Source organism: Symsagittifera roscoffensis, chromosome 8 (assembly GCF_963678635.1).
Source record: "Symsagittifera roscoffensis chromosome 8, txSymRosc1.1, whole genome shotgun sequence".
In the NCBI taxonomy this organism is placed as follows: domain Eukaryota; kingdom Metazoa; phylum Xenacoelomorpha; order Acoela; family Convolutidae; genus Symsagittifera; species Symsagittifera roscoffensis.
In genome coordinates, this window is record NC_087069.1 from 29,905,485 (window position 1) to 29,927,078 (window position 21,594).

General features: G+C 36.8%; 1 protein-coding gene across 1 annotated transcript in view; it reads right to left on the reverse strand.

Annotated features, from left to right (window-relative positions):
• LOC134853538 (uncharacterized) overlaps positions 1–21,594 on the reverse strand; it is a 48,879-nt gene that overhangs the window by 8,211 nt on the left and 19,074 nt on the right. Inside the window, exon 3 of the mRNA XM_063869536.1 lies at positions 13,221–13,347. Within this exon, the coding sequence (XP_063725606.1) occupies positions 13,221–13,347 (127 nt within the window). The remainder of the gene's footprint in view (positions 1–13,220; positions 13,348–21,594) is intronic.

Below are 21,594 nucleotides of genomic sequence, written 5' to 3' on the forward strand. Positions count from 1 at the left end.
GGTGATATCAGCCATCAACTTAGAGACATCGCTTCTTTGCCACTAAAAATGGTTGGTCTAAATATCAAGCTACCTTCTGACTATGGGAATTTTTTAGAATGGTCAATTAAAACACCGTCAGTCCTAGACACATATGACCCATTAACAGCTATATCTGAGCAAGAAAAAATCTATACAAGAATTAAAACACCAAAACTGAACGAACAAACCAAAAGAGAACTAACATTTTGAACAAGTTGAGCCACAAGGAAAAATACGCACTTGAGCTGGCCTCCGAAAAAGGAGCCTCAAATTGGTTAAATGCACTGCCACTTAGCAGATATAAATTTAACCTGAATAAATCCGAATTCCGGGATGGAATGTATCTCAGATATGGATGGGAACCAACCAACATTCCACTCACATGTGCATGTGGTCAATCTTTTGACCTTTCCCACGCTCTTCACTGTGCAAAGGGTGGATACAACCACATGAGGTATAATTAAATCAGAGATACCTTTGCCAACCTCATGAGCGAGGATTGCTTTGATGTTGAAATCGAGCCGAAACTTCAGTCGTTGCAGGGCAGGAGCTTTGTCAAAATTGAACCACAACTGACGAAGACGCTCAAATAGATGTAAAAGCAAACGGATTATGAGGCTCAAGGTTTAGCCGAACTTTCTTCGATGACAAAGTCTTCCACCCGCACGCAAAAACTTCACAAAGACTACTGAAAGACGCCTACAAGTACCACGAATCACTAAAAAACTCAAAATACCACATAGCTACAAGCCGAAAAGAGCAACTTCTGCCCGCTCATTTTTGGCTGCACTGGTGGTACCGCATCAGCAGCTACTCGGACAATGCAGCGCATAGCTGGAAAACTTGAGGAAAAAAGGCATCAAAGCTACGCAGAAACAAAAACTATAAACTAAGATAAGCTTCGCGCTGCTCAGGAGCGCTATCCTTTGTATACGGGGTTGCAGATCATTGCGTAAGACGCAATTCATAGACAATTCAATTTGTGCTGTTGTAGAGGAGGGACCGTTGAAGTAAATATTTTTAATGACAATGCATTAAATGCTGACTTGACTTAATTCTTGCAATATTGTTTATTGATGTATTTATATAATGCTGGTATGGGCCCTATCCAGCTTGTACACGACCGTACCTAAGCGGAAGGGCCCCTTCTATAATTTACTTTTTTATATATAATGTCCGACCAAATACATTGCATCATATGTAACAACCACCTACGCGGATGTGGAATTTGGTGCACAACAGGCGCAGCCTACATGCATGTAAAACGAAGCGGCCTTAACCGAGGCAGCAACAAGGACCAAAATTCCACCTGCAATCGCTCTACCTCCCTGATTACAGACAACACTACAACTGACATCCAAGTCCCTCCAACTCAACCTCAACAAGCTCCTTTGACCAATGATTAAAATCACAGCAACTCATAAAGAACCGGGAAAATATTTGAAATAAAATCTGCATATTTGAGTGTACTCTGACATCACCGAGTTACAGGGTTGGTAGTATCAAACTTTATATATAAAAAAATTTATACACGTTTTTATGTAGATTTTCAAAAACCATAAAGTTTTTTATATCAAGTTCAATGAACAATTTTAAAACTAATTAAGGAACAAAACATCTCGGAATCTAAAACAATTGGTCAGTCGCATTTGGACGTTAGATTTGCAACTTTCAGAGCTCTTACAGTAAACAACTACAGCGTTGAGAATTTCAAATTTTGAGAAACTTTAAAATTAAGTTTTCTAAAAAACTCTTTTGAAAAAACCAGAAAAAAACGTCATATCTCGAAAACTACAACTATTTGAGAGGTCATATTTGGAGACAAGATTCGCAACCCCTGGGAGTACCCTCACAGTACCCAATTTTTCTGAAAACTTTTGAAAAATCTCAAAAATTGTCGCATCTCATAAACTAAGATAAGTATTGACTATTGATATTTTGAGGCAAAAAACGCAACCCCAGGAGAAGCCTGACAGTACTCCACTAATGGGTTCTTAATTTAAGACTTTTTGAAAAAAAACTGGAAAATCGATCAAAGAAATTTAACCATTGCAATATACGATTTAGTTCAACCTTGAAAAAATTCTTTCATTAAACATGCAAAAAATACGTCGAAAAAGTTTAAAAACGGCAAGATAGTGAATTCGGCATTTAAATATATAAAAGAAAAAAACTAAATTACAAAAGGGGCCCTTCCGTTTAGTTACGGTAAGTGCACAAGCTGGATAGGGCCATACCAGCGATATGAAAATGCATATATATCAGCAATGAAGTCATAAATCAGCATTAAATGCATCGTCGTAATGTTAATTTATCTTAGCCGTCCTTCCTCTACAATAGCGCTTATGGAGTTGTCGATAAATTGAACTTTGCGTAGCGATCTGCACCCCCTTATACAAAGTATAGAGCTCCTCAGGAGCTCGAAGCTTATTTTAGTTCTTATGTAGTTTATAGATTCTGGATAGCTTTCTTGTCTTTTTTCACTTAGTTTTTCGGCTAATCGCTGCATCGTCCGCGTGGCTGGAGCAGCGCCACCGTTGCATCCGAAAATTAGCGAGCAGAAGCTACTCTGCTCAACGTTTAAAATTCTATGCTAATATTTGGAGTTCTTCAGCGTTTCGTGGTATTTGTATGCGTCTTTATTCAGTTTTCGCGATGTTTTGGCATGGGGGTTGAAAATTTTCACATCAAAGAAAGCGCGGCTGAATCGTGAACCCCAGAGTCCGTTGGCCTTAATGTCAAGTCGTGCCTCATCTTCAGTTGTAGTTGAATTGTTGACAAAGCTTTCGCCTTGCAAAGGTTGAAGTTTCGGCTCAATCTCGACGTCATGGCAAACCTCGTTTATGAGGTTGGCGAATGTGTCTCTAATTTCATTGTATCTTATGTGTGTGTAACCACCCTTTGCACAGTGAAGCGTATGTGTCAATTTAAAATCAGCACCACATGCACATGTGAGTGGGGTTTTGGTTGGTTCCCATCCGTATCTTAAGTAAATACCATCTCTGAACTCTCATTTATTCAGGTTGAAGTTGTATCTGCTCAGTGGTAGAGCATTGAGCCAGTTAGAGGCTCCCTTTTCAGAGGCCAGGTCGATTGCGTATTCAACTGTTTCATTTAAGGAGTTAATGAGGTTTGTTTTTTTTTCGATTTGTTCTATCAGTTTTCAATTTTTTGATTTTTGTACAAATTTTTTCTTGCTGTGTTACTGCTGTAATAGGATCTTGAGATTCCAGTTAGTGATGTTCCCTTAGACCATTCTAGGTAGCTTTCATGATCGGATGGCAGCTTGATGTTAAGTGCGCCCATTTTAAGGGGTAAGGAAGATATCTCACGGAACTGGGGGTTTAAAGTGTCTTTACGGACTAGGTTAGGTAATAATTGTTCTTTGATAATATTTTCACATATTTCTAAGTTTTCCATAGTGTAAGGCGTTGTCCTGGCAAAAAATGAAAGCTTTTCTTGAACTCCTTTAGTATAGCAGGCATAAACGTTTTGCAGGGAGGTTTTAGCGATTTTCGTTAGTTTTTCAAAATTTTGATTTGCTCATTCTGTTGAAATTCCAGGAACTTTTTACATTCAGATTCTGTTCCTATAACTGAACCAAGCACTCGGGCTCTTGCCTTTATAGTGATTCCTGTATTTGCGAAGATTTTCTGAGCTTCACCGAATTTTTCATCCTTGACAATGAGTTGGCATTTGGATGCTTTTACGTGGTAGCCGAAAATTTACACAGTGATACAATTTTATCGAGGATGGTTCGTAGATTGCTTAATTTACCGACTGCGTTTCCGTCCTCTGCGTATCATTTCTGGGTTACATCGTCTACTGATAAAAGTTTAATGAGGGGTATTATGGCTAGACCGTACAAGGCCATTGCTAGTGGATCCCCCTGGGTTGTCCCTTCTTGAGAGTAGATTGTTTTTTTTTGTTAACGAATAGTTTAGATGGATTGGAGTAGGAGTTCTTAATCGCTGTTAAAAGGGAAGGGCAGGTATTTTCGATTTTTTTTAATGCCAGCTTTCGGTTCAGCGAGTTGAAAGCGTTTTCGGCATCATCAGTAAAACAGCATCGGTGGAAGTTTTGCTGTATTGATCTCTTAGCGCGTGGATCGCATATTCAATGCCACATTTTTGTCCTAGGCAGATTTGGTAGTTTGAGCCGAGCGACATGAGTTCGTTTTTTAGGCATTTAGTTATTGTTCGCCCTATTATCCTACGCATAACTTCTCCTATGCCTATGAGTCTTACCCCTGGATTCTTATCTAAGGGTATTAATCTGCATGCGTTATATGGTTCCATTAGTTCTGGATTTAGTTCTTCTGTGGCCAATTTTTTGGCAATTTTAGCAATTGTTTTTGAAATTTCAACTGATTGTTGCCCGAAGTGTGTTAGAATACGTCTCCATTCATTTGCATCGAGGCCAGATGGTCCATGCGATCCGTGCGTTCTCATGGCTGCCTTCTTGATATGTTGACCGTTTATCTGATCAAACATCGATGGATGGAAAGGAATTGTTTCGTTTGAGACTGGTGTAATATAGTTCTCATCAATTGGTTTAGATGGTGGGTGTTTCTCTATGAGAGTCTGTTCTACTGTCTTACCTTTGACAATCTCGTCGAGCGAAAGAACGCCTTTAGATGTGTCTGTTAGTTTTGCAATTGCGCTTGATATTTTTCCAGTACTCATTAGTTTGTTGAACTGTTGTACTTCAGTTTCAGTTTTTCTTCTACTTCCTTTCAACAAGCGCATTTGCAGCGCCTTTCCTTCATTATATAGTCCATCCAGGTCTCCGTCTTGCCATTGCTTAAGTCGCCTTGCTATTGTTTTGGATAAAGATCCATCAATTTCGGACTTTGTTTTGCACAGTAATAATTGTGGAAAAATCATTGCTGCGAGCATTGCGAAGGTATTTTCGTTGTTTTCTATTAGGCTGTTTAAAGTTCTATTGAGGGTTTCAATGAAGTTATAACCAACTTTATTTTTTGACAAGATCATAAAGACTGGTTTCCAGTGGACCACTTCGGTGTATATTTTCCTAGTGGTTTCTACAGGGGTTCTGGACAGGGGTTTGACCATGGGTCTTGTATTGTTCTAGGTTCTATAGTGGAAGACTCTCCTGTGTTTTGTGAGTGTGGGGCAGTGGAAGTGTGAGGGTGCATTTGGGGGAGCGTGGTTGTAGCTAGGGTTGGGGGATTGCATTCATGCTTGTCGTTAGCTGAATGAAATTGGGAGGTGCAGCGATGACAACTGAAATCGTCATAGTCATCACTGCTGCGGGCTAGGCCGCTGCATTTTACATGCATGTAGCCTGGGCATGTGAAGCACCAAACACCTCCGCCTCGCAGGCTGCTTTTACAAATAAGGCAGTGTGTTTGAGTAGCCATTTTAGGAAAGACGGCGGTGTCAAGTTAGCGAGAGAATTTATAGATTAAATTTGCAAGAAAATTTGAAAAGAAATCATTACCGTAGAACGAGAAATGGATGCCATCACGGCAGAACATTTGAGGGATCAGATTTAGGTTGAGGTTAGGCGAAACAATAAGTGTATGGGGGTGTACAAATCTTTTTATCAAATTAAACAGCACATGATTATGAATATACAATTTGCGGTTTACTTCGGAATTATAACAGTTCTGAATTGTTTTGGGGATGATCAGTGTCTTGGGCTGAAACTTGTTAGTGACGAGGTTAATCAAGTTTTTCCACTGCTGTTCTAATTCTTGTGGATGCAGTCTGTTGTCATTGTATCCAGCAACTATTGTTACTGTATTTAGGCGCTTTGGTCTGTATTGTAAAACTGGTTCAAACAGATCATGAAGCGTTGCGCCGCGGTAGGAGTGAATTGTCGATTTTACTAGAGCTGGTTTGATATATTTGGTCCTTGAAGTCCCGATAACTAGTTTCTGTGAGAACTCAGGGATGCGTCTTGCCTGGAATCGCGGCATCAACCTGAAACACAGACAACTGGGGCGAGAAACGAAGCTCTTTGGGGTGATTTATGAATACTTTCACTTAGGGTTTAAAATTACTGAGGCAAAGGCGATGAAAAAGGAGTGGTACAACCTGACGTCGATTTGGAGGTCGATTCACCAGGTCACTCCTTCTTGCGTCTAGTTACGCCAGGGAAACTTCACTCGCCTACGGCTGGGACGGCGAGATTTGGTAAGATAACCAGAAGAGGAAAGCCCAGCGCGCATATGATATGAAAACACACAAGCGGTAAATTTGAACAAAGAACTATTTAATAAGTTCATCACAACAATTAGGCTATTTAATAAGTTTATCACAACAATTAGGCTACCCCTGTCCAGAACTCATAGAAACCACCAGGAAAATACTTTCCAATAAAACCAACCTAATTTGATAAAACTGGACCAATAAGTAAATTATATATTCCGTTGGACAATTTGAAAAGTACAGGGTTGGGATTTTCAAATCTTTTAATTTAGTTCAACACTAAGGTTTCTGAAAATTTTAAGAGGAAATCCAAAAGAAACGTCATATCTTGAAAAACTACAACGATTTGAGCAGTCATATTTGGACGCGAGACTCGCAATCCTGAGAATTTCTAGACAGCACCCAACTGCAAGGTTGAAACACTCACATTTTGTGAATTTTTTAAACTTAATTTTTCTGAAAACTTTTGAAAAAGTCTCAAAAATTGTCGCATCTCATAAACTAAGATAAGTATTGGCTATTCATAATTTGAGGCAAAAAACGTAACCCCAGGAGAAGCCTGACAGTACTCCACTAATGGGTTGTTAATTAAGGACTAAGAAAAAACTGGAAAATCGATCGAAAAAGTTCAACCAATGCAATATACGATATAGTTTAACCATGAAAAAGTTCTTTCGTAAAACATGCAAAAAAATACGTCAAAAAGTTAAAAAACGACGAGATAGTGAAGCCGGCATTTAAATATATAATAGATAGATAATAGATTGATAATTTCCAATAAAACCAACCCAATTTGAAAAAACTGGACCAATACGTAAACTATTTATTCTGTTGGACAATTTGAAAATTAAAATCCACTTTCGAAACACTTTTATACTGACACTGAAAAAAAACACTGGCACTAAAAGGCCATGAAGTGAAAGGTTATTTAGGAGACACTGTCTGATAATTTTATCATTAGCTGTTACGCTGCTAAAAATTGAAGCTCTGGGTAACCAATAGCACTCACGCTTATATGATCGCTTGATTTAATTTTTGGGTCAGAGTATTGAAGTGGGCTCTTCCCCCTCCCCCCCCCCCCCCACCCACCTCACATGAGCATCAATTTTATGGTCTAACGAGTGATTTTACAAAGTTAACTATGAAGACCAAACATGTTTGTCATAGCGTAATTCATTAGCATGTCAGTTTTCATGACAATCGGACAATTCGAACCGTAATTCAAATTATAAAATTTCCAGGCGGCGGGGGGGGGAGCCTTGGATTGTACTACAACCTTAAAAGAAATTTTTAGCAAATCACGACGAGAGTTTTTCTGGTAATTTTTATCTGAGCGGTTATCAACCTTAGCCGAATCATATCAAATCTGCTCAAAGGATGTCATATGAAGCTTTCTTACCGTCCAGTAAATTGCTGATAACGAGTCCCTTGTCTATTCCATATGATGCACATTTATCTGAACCAGGTCCTTTGCACGGTTTGTGATATGCAGACAAACTCCTGGCCTTAGTGCCTTCAGCAAATTTCTGAAAAAACAATATACAGATGACTCAGGCAATAAAAGGCATTGAGGACATCAAAGAGTCACTGGAGATCATAAAATCTCGGCCTACGTGCAATCCTTCTCCTCCCCAACTGGAAGCTAAGTATTCTAGTGTCGTTAAATCTAGTTCCGATAAATCTCAAGAATAATAAAAAAACTAAATTACAAAAGGGGCCCTTCCGTTTAGTCACGATAAGTGCACAAGCTGGATAGGGCCATACAAGCGTTATAAAAATGCATATATATCAGCAATTCAGTCAAAAATCAGCATTAAATGCATCGTCGTAATGTTAATTTATCTTAGCCGTCCTTCCTCTACTCTACAATAGCTCTTATGGAGTTGTCGCCATAAGAGCTATTGTAGGGGGGGGGGGTCCAGATCACTGAACTTTGCGCAGTGATCTGCACCCCCTTATACAAAGTATAGAGCTCCTCAGGAGCGCGAAGCTTATTTTAGTTCTTACGTACTTTATAGATTCTGGATAGCTTTCTTGTCTTTTTCCACTTAGTTTTTTGGCTAATCGCTGCATCGTCCGCGTGGCTGTTGGAGTGGAGCAGCGCCACCGGTGCATCCGAAAATTAGCGGGCAGAAGCTACTCTGCTCTACTCTATATATCTCAAGAATTGCGATTTAGTGGTATGCCGGAAATTAGCATGGGTACTGACAGCAAAATTGATAAATCGAATTTTTGTGAGCACGATGAAAAAATGATAAGCGATACAATGAAATTTCTTGGTGCAAATGCCAAGGAAATTTCCTCTTTCAGCAGACTCGGAAAATTTAACGCAACTAATAAAAGACCCAGACAAATTACGGTGAAGTTTCGAAATGTTATTACGGCAGATAGGTTATTTGTGCGTGCAACCATGTTGAAAAACTACTAACCAAACATCAAGGGAAACAAATATTCAGTTTTCTATCAAAATCCTTGAAAAACTTAAAATTACATCCAACGTAGACAATTCTACTTGTGCTGTAATCGAGGAGGGTGGATTTTAATTGACAATTCTCTTGATGCATTAAAATAGACTTGATTTATTCATAAAATTTTGTCGATGTATTCAAATAGCGTTGGTACGGCCCTATCAAACCTGTGCACAAACCGTCGCATGAGGGAGGGGCCCATTTTTTTAATTGACCTTTTTTATAAATAAAAAAAATCAAGAAAGGGAACGAAAAATTTTTTCAGGGACAGAAAAATTTCTTCACAGTGAAGACAATGTTGAAAAACTTTGGACGGATTTGCGCGAACTCCTGACTGAACAAACAAAAAAACTTGTACCAATAACTAAGCTCAATCCAGAGTCTAAAAACAACTTAATGTTCACCAATACCACTCGACAGGTAATTGAGGACATCAAAGGGTCACTGGAGATCATAAAATCTCGGCCTACGTGCAATCCTTCTCCTCCCCAACTGGAAGCCAAGTATTCTAGTGTCGTTAAATCTAGTTCCGATAAATCTCAAGAATAATAAAAAAACTAAATTACAAAAGGGGCCCTTCCGTTTAGTAACGACAAGTGCACAAGCTGGATAGGGCCATACAAGCGTTATAAAATGAATATATATCAGCAATTAAGTCAAAAATCAGCATTAAATGTATCGTCGTAATTTTAATTCATCTTAGCCGTCCTTCCTCTACTCTACAATAGCTCTTATGGAGTTGTCGCCATAAGAGCTATTGAAGGGGGGTGCAGATCACTGAACTTTGCGCAGTGATCTGCACCCCCTTATACAAAGTATAGAGCTCCTCAGGAGCGCGAAGCTTATTTTAGTTCTTATGTACTTTATAGATTCTGGATAGCTTTCTTGTCTTTTTCCACTTAGTTTTTCGGCTAATCGCTGCATCGTCCGCGTGGCTGTTGGAGCAGCGCCACCGGTGCGTCCGAAAATTAGCGGGCAGAAGCTACTCTGCTCTACTCTATATATCTCAAGAATTGCGATTTAGTGGTATGCCGGAAATTAGCATGGGTACTGACAGCAAAATTGATAAATCGAATTTTTGTGAGCACGATGAAAAAATGATAAGCGATACAATGAAATTTCTTGGTGCAAATGCCGAGGAAATTTCCTCTTTCCGCAGACTCGGAAAATTTAACGCAACTAATAAAAGACCCAGACAAATTACGGTGAAGCTTCGAAATGTTATTACGGCAGATAGGTTATTTGCGCGTGCAACCATGTTGAAAAACTACAAACCAAACATCAAGGGAAACAAATATTCAGTTTTCTATCAAAATCCTTGAAAATCTTTGCAAAAGTTAAAAAGTTCTATCATTGCAGTTTTTAAGAAAACAATCATTAATATGACTATACCTGTATTTATAAATGTTTTTAAAGGCCTCATAAGGCCTCATTTGGAGTTCTGTAATCAAGCCTGGTACCCGCAATTAAAGAAGAACTGACGATTATCCGAAAATGTGCAACGACGAGCGACACGAATGGTACAAGGGCTGCAGACACTAAGCTACAATGAAAGGTTGAAGAAACTAGAACTACCGTCAAATGATTACCGCAGAAGGCGAGGAACAATGATCAAAATGTTCAAAATAGGTTACAACCGTTATTACCCAAAAGCTACGAAAGACATGTTCGAATTGAATAATCGTGACACAAGGACAAATGAAAAGAAGGTGATAACAAAGAAGGCCAACTTCAAACTGCGGAAAATTTTTTTACCATTAGATCAGCTACAGATGGGAACATGTTGCCAGGAGAAGTAAATGACTCAAAGACCTTGAATGCTTTCAAGAATAACCTGGACAAACATTGGAAGAAAAGCAAAATTAAGAAATTTGAGACGAATTAATCGAAAAGGAGTACACCATGAGCTGATCGATAGAGGCGACAAAACGCTTAAAAGATCAGAAAAGAACTAAACTGAAACTTGTTAAAGAAAAGACGCGAACTACTCGAAAGCGAAAACGAAGCAAACGTTAAAGAAATCGGAAATAACATATTATACCTGAAAAAACAAGCAGTAAATTGCACTAATGACTACCAAACAAAACCGGAGAATTAAGATTCCTATGTTTGAATGTAAGAAGTTTATTCAAACTAGAAAGAAGACAAACTTCTTCGAACAGTATAATTTTAAAAAAACTTTGGTATTATTTGCCTTCTGAAACATGGCTTACATATGAAATCCGCGAATCCTAGACCTCTCTTGGAAATTAGAACTGTTTTCTATCAAACAAAAGATCTTCGCTGCAATCAACATCTCACGGTGGAACATTAATTGGCGTTAAGTCAGGCTTAATGTCAGAACCTGCAAATTTTATTTTTCATACCTCCGAAAAAGGAGTCTCAAACTGGTTAAATGCGCTGCCACTTAGCAGATAATATTTTAACCTGAATAAATCCGAAATCAGGGCTGGAATTTATCTCAGATATGGATGAGAACCAACCAACATTCAACTCACATGTGCACGTGGTCAATCTTTTGACCTTTCCCACGCTCTTCACTGTGCAAAGGGTGGATACAACCACATGAGGTATAATGAAATCAGAGATACCTTTGCCAACCTCATGAGCGAGGTTTGCTTTGATATCGAAATCGAGCCGGAACTTCAGTCGTTGCAAGGCGAGAGCTTTGTCAACAATTCAACCACAACTGATGAAGACGCTCGTTTAGATGTAAAAACGAACGGATTATGTGGCTGAAGGTTTAGCCGAACCTTCTTCGATGTCAAAGTCTTCAACCCGCACACAAAAACTTCACGAAGACTGCTGAAAGACACCTATAAGTACCACAAGTCTCTAAAAAACTCAAAATTCCAACAGAGAGTTCTACAAGTCAAACAGAGCAGCTTCTGCCCGCTCACTTTTGGCTGCACTGGTGGTGCCGCACCAGCAGCTACTCGGACAATGCAGCGCATAGCTGAAAAACTTAATGAAAAAAGGCATGAAAGCTACGCAGAAACAATATATTATATAAGAACTATATATATACCCAAGATAAGCTGCTCAGGAGTGCTATCCTTTGTATCCAGGGTTTCAGATCACTGCGTAAGACGCAATTCATAGACAATTCAATTAGTGCTGCTGTAGAGGAGGGACGGTTGAAGTAATATACTTTTAATGACAATGCATTAAATGCTGACTTTATTTAATTCCTGCAATAATGTTCATTGATGTATTTATATAATGCTGGTATGGGCCCTATCCAGCTTATGCACGACCTTACCTAAACGGAAGGGCCCCTTTCAGAATTTACTCCTTTTTTAAAACCAATGGAGCGGCAGTATCATGCTACTTTAAGCCAGATAAACGGAAATTGCTTGTTGTCTCTTGTTATTTACCGCCTGCAAATAGCAAATATGCTCTGAAACCAAATGAAATAAATAACCCGTTTAAAGACATAAATAAATTGCGAAAGAACTGTGATTTGTTTATTTATGGTGACTTCAATTATCCCGCAAAAAATTGGTGCAACATGTCATCAATTAACAAAACCGAAATATCATTTTTGGAAGAAATAAGGAATCTTGAAGTTCATCAAAATGTTAAGTTTAGTACTTCCTCAACTGGTACTATTTTGCTTTCAGTACCCATGCTAAGTTCCGCATCTCAAAAATTGTCGCATCTCATAAACTAAGATAAATATTGGGTATTCATAATTTGAGGCAAAAAACGCAACCCCATGAGAAGCCTGACAGTACTCCACTAATGGGTTGTTAATTTAGGACTAAGAAAAAACTGGAAGATCGATCAAAAAAAGTTTAACCAATGCAATATAAGATATAGTTTAACCATGAAAAAATTCTTTCGTTAAACATGCAAAAAAATCCGTCAAAAAAGTTTAAAAAACGACGAGATAGTGAAGCCGGCATTTAAATATATAATAGATAGATAATAGATTGATAATTTCCAATAAAACCAACCCAATTTTAAAAAACTGGACCAATACGTAAACTATTTATTCTGTTGGACAATTTGAAAATTTAAATCCACTTTCGAAACACTTTTATACTGACACTGAAAAAAAACACTGGCACTAAAAGGCCATGAAGTGAAAGGTTATTTGCGAGACACTGTCTGATAATTTTATCATTAGCTGTTACGCTGCTATAAATTGAAGCTCTGGGTAACCAATAGCACTCACGCTTATATGATCGCTTGATTTAATTTTTGGGTCGGAGTATTGAATTGGGCTCTCCCCCCCCCCCCCCCCCCACCTCACATGAGCATCAATTTTATGGTCTAACGAGTGATTTAACTATGAAGACCAAACATGTTTGTCATAGCGTAATTTGTTAGCATGTCAGTTTTCATGACAATAGGACAATGCGAACCGTAATTCAAATTATAAAATTTCCAGGCGGGGGGGGGGAAGAGCCTTGGATTGTACTACAACCTTAAAAGAAATCTTTAGCAAATCACGACGAGAGTTTTTCTGGTAATTTTTATCTGAGCGGTTATCAACCTTAGCCGAATCATATCAAATCTGCTCAAAGGATGTCATATGAAGCTTTCTTACCTTCCAGTAAATTGCTGATAACGAGTCCCTTGTCTATTCCATATGATGCACATTTATCTGAACCAGGTCCTTTGCACGGTTTGTGATATGCAGACAAACTCCTGGCCTTAGTGCCTTCAGCAAATTTCTGAAAAAAACAATATATAGATGACTCAGGCAATAAAAGGCATTGAGGACATCAAAGAGTCACTGGAGATCATAAAATCTCGGCCTACGTGCAATCCTTCTCCTCCCCAACTGGAAGCTAAGTATTCTAGTGTCGTTAAATCTAGTTCCGATAAATCTCAAGAATAATAAAAAAACTAAATTACAAAAGGGGCCCTTCCGTTTAGTTACGATAAGTGCACAAGCTGGATAGGGCCATACAAGCGTTATAAAAATGCATAATATGATGTACTGCTAGAAGTCAAAAATCAGCATTAAATGCATCGTCGTAATGTTAATTTATCTTAGCCGTCCTTCCTCTACTCTACAATAGCTCTTATGGAGTTGTCGCCATAAGAGCTATTGTAGGGGGGTGCAGATCACTGAGCTTTGCGCAGTGATCTGCACCCCCTTATACAAAGTATAGAGCTCCTCAGGAGCGCGAAGCTTATTTTAGTTCTTATGTACTTTATAGATTCTGGATAGCTTTCTTGTCTTTTTCCACTTAGTTTTTCGGCTAATCGCTGCATCGTCCGCGTGGCTGCTGGAGCAGCGCCACCAGTGCATCCGAAAATTAGCGGGCAGAAGCTACTCTGCTCTACTCTATATATCTCAAGAATTGCGATTTAGTAGTATGCCGGAAATTAGCATGGGTACTGACGGCAAAATTGATAAATCGAATTTTTTTGAGCACGATGAAAAAATGATAAGCGATACTGTTTGGAAATTTGCTTTTTGATGTTTCTCGTTTTGTGCTCACCAATAACGTGTAATATGTATGAATTCAACCAGAAGTTTGACTAATTATTCAAAAGCAGTCTAGTTTTTCAAGAAGGCACCATTCACTCACCAGAACGTTTTCAAGGTACACCACAAACCAGAGACATAATCTGTAAGTTTTTTTTTCACGTGATCATAACTATCTGGACATTTTTTTTGTGTGTGCGCGTGCTTTTGTAATGGGTCTTTTATCTCAAGTAACAATTGATAAAAGTGTGTTCTCGTACGAGCTAAACAAAGGCACTTTGAGATACTTATCTACTGCTAGAAAGTTAAGTATAGCCCAAAAATTATCTTTTAGCTGATTTAAATATATGAAAATTTTGGAGTTTTGCACATGATTCGTAATATGGACTACATTGCTGCGGAGACTACACATCTAATTTTGTTTTCTTCATTAGCCTTTTGTTTTCTTCATTAGCCTAATTGTTGTGATAAACTTATTAAATAGTTTCATATAAAGTAATGCCTGAGACGAGGAATAGATTGGCATCCAAACAGAGGGATTGCTGTACTGTTTGTACCAAACCAAATGGAAAAAACTGGATTCTGTGTGAGAGCTGCCAAAGATGGACTCACGGTGGGTGTGCTGGATACTCGAACGACGAGTACAAATTCTTGGCGAGGGCCAAAAATGTGATGTTTTTCTGTGACACATGCCTTCCATCAGCACAATGCAACTTACTGAAAAACAACATCTCCGCAGAGGTCACCAAGGAAATTACAGACTTGAAGGCCACAGTGGAGAGTGTTAAGTCTGCTGTGACGGCACTGACACCAACTGCCATAGAACCCGAAGCTAAGTATTCTTCAATTGTGAAAAATAATGCTGAATATTCACTAGAGTTAAGGTTCAGCGGTTTGCCCGAAATAAGCCATGCCCCTAAAAAACCAAACCGAAAAGAAGTTTTTGAACACGATGAAAAACAGTTATTTGATATTGTACATTATCTGGGTGTGGGAAAAGAAGATATATCCGGTTTCCGTAGGCTTGGCAAATACAATTCACAAAATCCTCGAGCAAGGCAAATTCTTGTTAAGTTCTCAAATACTTATACGGTTGATAAAATTTTAGCACGTGCACCAATGCTTAAAGTTTTCGAACCAACATACAACGATGAGGCTTATCGAGTTTTTGTTTCAAAATCTTTAAGCAAAGAAGAGCATATGAAAGAGCGAACACTTCTGCAAAAAAGAAGAGTGTTATTAGATACAAACCAACATGATCCAAAGAACATTCATGGAATTTTGTATTTAAATAACCAAGCAGTAGTAATTGATGAGTGACTAGACAATTCAACTGGTGAATTAAGCATGTTGTGTTATAACATTAGAAGTTTATATAAATCGGATCGAAGGAGAATTTTTTCGAATTTTCTGCTAGTAAATGCTGTTGATATTGTATGTATATCAGAAACATGGCTCACAGACGATATTGCAGAAGGCGAATTTTTTATACCTCAATATCAATGTTTTTTAATGAATAGAAAAGCAAAATCCGGAACAACAGCACATGGTGGGACTATGATTTGCGTGAAAAATGAAATCAACTCTGAGCAAGTTAAATTAAATCTTGAAGACAATGGTTCAGTAACTGCATGCCTGATTTAGTTATGTAAAAAGAAAATCCTTATTATTTGCTGTTATTTACCACCCTCAAACAGTACTTACGCTTACACGAACGCTGATATTGAAAACTTGTTTAAATGTTTGCAAAAAATCAAAAACAATTTTGATGAAGTAATAATATACGGGGATTTCAATTTCCCAACAATAAACTGGACGAGTCTTTCATCTGCTGTTGAGCAAGAAAATATTTTTCTTGATATAATTGATCGATATTGTTTGCAACAAAAAATCTCGTTCCAAACTGCTGCAACTGGTATTCTAGATTTGATTTTAGTGGGAAAAAACATACAGATAGTGAATATTGAAGACATTCAAAGGGATAACTATTTTAGCAAACTCTCGAATCATTTCCCGATCCAAGTTAAGTTTAATGTTGAAATATCGTCCTTGTTGCAGCAAAATTGCTGCAAAGATTTGATTTATAGCTACTGTAAAAGCGATTTTGGAAAACTACGAGAAACGTTGAATAAATTGAAATTCGAACCTTTCTGTTGGTCGAAGCCTAATAAAGTTCTGGAATTATGGTATAGCTGGCTCATTACCGCAATATCTCAGAATGTACCAAGGAGAACAGCGCACAGAATGTCGCTACTACCGTGGATTACGCAAAAAACATCGCATTACATAAAGTGCCTTAAAACTGCGCGGAAGAATTTTCCAGAATTTCATGACAAGGTCATAGCATTAGCTGATTTAGTCGATACCAGTGCAGAAACTGACAAAGTAGAATACGAACAAGAGCTGGCTGCAGAACGAGCATCGTCAAAATTGTTCAAGTATTTCAAAGCATTTAGGAAGTCAAATCTCCCGCGGAAAATGTTTTACGAGTCTGTCTCGGAGGAGACGGACAAGGGTAAATCAGAACTATTTTCTATCTTCTTCTCTTCCGTGTATACAAAATCGACAAAACTTATTGAAGGGTGTAATGGAAAAGAATGCGTAAAATTGATTACCACTGTAAATTTTTTCGAAAAGGAAGTAATTAAAATTTGCATGAACTTGGACATAAACAAGAGTAATGAAATTCCACCAATATTGTATAAAAAATTGTGCATTACTCTTTCTCATTCTCTTTCACAGTTATTCAGGAAAATTTTCCAAACAGCCATTTTTCCAAACGATTGGAAACAAGCAATTATGAGTCCATTATTTAAAAAAGGCGATAAATGCCATGTTACAAATTACAGACGGGTATCTCTGTTATCAATAGCTTCGAAAATTCTAGAAAGGATTATTTTTAGACGACTATACGATCATTACCATTCTTTTTTTCACGCAGCTCAGTTCGGCTTTAGGAAAAGACGATCAACGATTCTCCAATTGATAATCTTTTTGCAAAAAGTGTACCAGGGCATTGAAAGTCAACATGATGTTGATATAATCTTTACTGACTACAGTAAAGTTTTTGACAGAGTGGATCATGGTATGCTTTCGAAAAAAAAATTTCAAACGGGCATCAGAAACAAGCTACTGAAACTAATCGAATCATACTTGACAAATCGAGTACAAGTCGTGCGTATAAATGGAGTAAACTCGTCACCAATACAAGTTACTAGCGGTGTCCCGCAAGGGAGTATTTTGGGCCCCATACTTTTTCTGGTTTTTGTTAACGACCTCCCGAAAATGTGCGATCAATTATTTCCCCTACTTTTTGCCGATGACGCCAAATTTTTCAGCGTGGGTTTAAGCACAATAGATATTCAAAGTGATTTAAATGCGTTGTATGACTGGACCCTTAGAAACAACATGCCCTTCAATATGGATAAATGCTGCCTAATTAAAATGTCCAAAAACGAAAAACGATTGCTTTTTGGAAACGAATCGATTAAAACAGAGGAAACTCAATCTGATTTAGGGCTCATGCTTTCCTGTGAATTAAAATGGAATTTGCATATAATTAAAGTTTGCTGCAAAGCAATTCGTGTTTTTCACATGATAAAAAGAAGCGTATCGAATCTTGGACAAAAAGCTAAACTGGATTTGTATAAATCTATGATCGTACCAATACTCACGTACGCAAGTCCATGTTATGGATTGAGTAAATACATTATTACGGAGCTTGAAAATGTGCAAAGGCGTATAGTTAAATGGATAATTCCGCATATGGATTCGTACAAAGATCGGTTAATCGAAATTTCACTATTGCCACTGCCAATGTATATGCAGATCAACAACCTTCTGTTGCTGTCAAAAACTTTATCAAAAAATTACGATGTTGACATGTTGAATGTTCCATCGTATTCCTGTTCCTCGCGCGGTTGTATGTTTCAACTCGAGAGGCCGAAAAAGAAATTTTTGGAGGACAAATTCTTTTACCAAACATGTCGGCTAGCAAATGTGATCAAAATTGACGTGAGAGAAACAAGCAGACTGAAGAAGCGAATATTGTGGTTATTTTGGAGAAAATTTGAGAAGGACTACGAACAAATGAACAAGTGCACATGAAGAATTGCTTGCGATTGCAAAATGAATGACTGTATGAATGAAAGTAAAACTTCACTATAGAACGAAAAACTGACAGGGGGAAACCCCTTGTGCTACGAGCACAAAAGCCCTACTACTACTACTACTCACATGTATTCATCTCGGTCTGTGTTGTTTTTGGATAATTTTATCAATGTATTTTTTCATTTCTGCGTATAACAAAAACAATTGACTCGTATAATTGTTGAATAAGTAGAACTAACTTGAACTACTTATTTTCTTGCAAAAATGTCAAAAAGACTCTGAACTTTTGCTACAAGTACAATTTATGTAGAAGTTTTTTACCTATTTTACGCATGAAATTGCGTATGTGTTTATGTATGCAATTATAACAGCATTTGTGAAAACGTGAATGTTTTGCTTATGAACCTCAGATAACTGAGACATATTTTTTTTTGCATACTTTAAGAAAATAAAGAGTGATAACTGCACCATTTTTTATTTTGGAGTTTTTTTGCATCAATTTGAGAAAACTGTAATTTTCATTTTAGTCTATCTTACTGAACTGAAATGATGTCAAGGCTTGCTAAAAAATCGTTTAACGGATTCAGCACCACACTGTGTTTAGTTATTTTCTAATTTCAAACTGTTGATGATAAGGACATTTTTGATGCTTTGTATCGATTTTAGTCGTTCTAGGCTAATCTAATAAAACGAGACATTTTGAAATTGAGAATGCGTTAAAATTGTAAATTCAAACAAACGTTTTTGCACATTTTGTGCATCTTCAGGTTTTAAAAATTTTAAACTATCTGTACAAAATGATCAAAGATCATAAAAAGTGTCACACACATCATTACTTCAAAATTTTAAAAATTCAACCAATCAAAATTTTACAAGTATCACTGAAATTATGTAACAACTATTATGTAACATTTTAAAACATTTTGTCACAAATTTCTGAGAGTTTTCTTCATTTTTATTTTCACATTTTCGTTTTGTGGCTAATTTTTATGCTAACATGTAAGTTGTTTCAAAATTTTGTTGTTCTTTTGAAATTGGCTTAAGCGGTTGTACCTCCAAAGGAAAAGGATTTCCCCCAATCATTTAGGATGTAAAAAATCAGTGTGCTGTTGTTTGAGATCAATGAAACTTATAATTAAGGTTCAGTTAGCCAAAAATTTTTCTTATGAATTCTGATATCTCGGTAGGTTTCCTGTATTTGAGTTTACGCTATATTCAAAGCTCTAAGAATTTTTTTCTCGAAAGAAACTGTTAGTAGAAAAAAAATCGTTATGAGATTAATCCTTAAATTTTGTTTTTACAGTTTTGACTGTTGAGACAGCTTTCTTGGTATTTTTCTCTTATTTGAAAACGAAGTTAGCGTTTTAAACAGTCAAAACTGTGAAAAGATTATTGGGGAGACTTGAGATATCTTGAAACGCAGAGAAGTGAAGTGTACCATGACAACAATCCCAATACTAAAATTAATAAGAAAAACGAAAAGAGTTTTCGTATAGCAATTTTTCTGTTCAACATTTTTATACAAGAAGAAATGAAGAAATTTATTTTAAAAAATGTAGCGAAAGATAAAAACTATTTGAAACAACTAATTATTAACTGGCTTGTTTTTAAAATTAATAATTTAGCAGTCATGAGTCTCATGTTTGCAAAATTTCTAAATGAAATCTCGTTAATTTTCTACAGGAATTTTCATATTTGTTTAAAAAAATGATTGAATCCTTGACAGAAAAATGACTCAGAAAGTCACAATGTAAAAAATGAGAGCAAATGAAATAAAAAAGGAGAAGAAATTATGTTAAAGGGTTGGTAGTCTTTTTAAAAGCATGAAAAAAATTGAATCCAGACATACATTGCGCCGTATATGCCCACTGGGAGGTATAAAGAGTAGTTAACAATACACACAAAGAATGGCCAAAAACTCTTTATTTTTGACCGGAAACACTGATGAACTATCTATCGTATGTTCTGAAAACTATAGTCTAAGAAATGAGTCTTTACGTGTTACGTAGAAATTCGATAACTGGTTTGATTTTTGCGATGAGTTTACATGCATGCTTCTGTTTAAAGTTGAAGTCAATCAATAAAAACTTTTCTGATTCAAAATATTAGCAGCAAAAAATCACACTTGATTTTAAAATTAGCATACACATCGCAAAAAGAAGCAATTGTGAAATAAAAGGAATTCAATTTTCAGTTTTTGAAGAATTCGACTCTTATTTTTTTAACGTCGTTAGCGTATTACCGAAGTACTCATCAGATAAAAAAAATTTAAGCTGATAAATTTCAACAGGTTAAGTGCTCATAAATGTTTTCAAAAAGATAAGTTTCTGAAAAACTTAGATCATCTTTATTTTGTAAACTTTCAAAACGTTGCAACAACAAACTCTTCAAAACAAATATGGTAAAATAAGATGGTTTTTGGCTAATGGAAATTTTATATATTTAAAAAACCATTAACTTGCTGACATTTTCACAAAGCTGAGTTTCTAAACTCCGCACAAGGGCTTGGTAGTAAAATACAGGAAATGCTTTGAGTTGCGAGACACAAAGACATTTGAAAAAAAGATAAAAACTTACCAATGTTTTCCATCCCAATTTCTTCTTTTTCATCAAGCCTAAAGTCAGTATTTCGGGAAAAACTTTAATTCGAGTCGTAAGAAACATTGAGGCATGGCCGGTCAGTTTAGCGGGCAATAGCTAACCCGACGTTGATAGTCGCTACGCTCCGCAGTTTTAACGGTTTTAACATTCACAGTTGCTGGAGCAAACTGTATGGCAAATAATTTGTCGAAAAAAGAGTTAAGCATAATATTCTCTATCTGCTAAATTGATGTTTTTTTTTCTCAAAAGCTTCAAAACTATTTCTTTTTTTCTATAAGAGTGAATGAACCAAATTCGTTCTCGCTTAATGAAATGATAGATTGAAATGAATTTTTTCCATGAATACTGACTGCAGGCTTGATGTAAAACAACAAATTGATATAAAAAACTTTGGTAGGTTTGAATATGTTTCTAACATGACTTTGTGTCGTGCAACTCAAAGCATTTCCTGTGTTCTACTACAGAGCCTTTCTGTGGAATTGAGAAACTCAGCTCTATGAAAATGCTTAACAAACTAATGGTGATTTTAAAATAATTAAGAGTTCCATTAGCCGATTAGCCAAAAACTATCATAGTTTATCATACTTTTCTTCGAATATCTTGTAGATGGGAAGTATTAAAAGTTGAGAGTGTAAAAGTGATTCTAAATTTCAGAATTTTTTTTGAGTAAGTTTATACGCATTTAACCTGGTAAAACTCTTCACCTAATATATTTGTTTAGTTATTTGATGAGTAATTCTCTAAAAAGCTAACGACATATGAAGATAAGGAT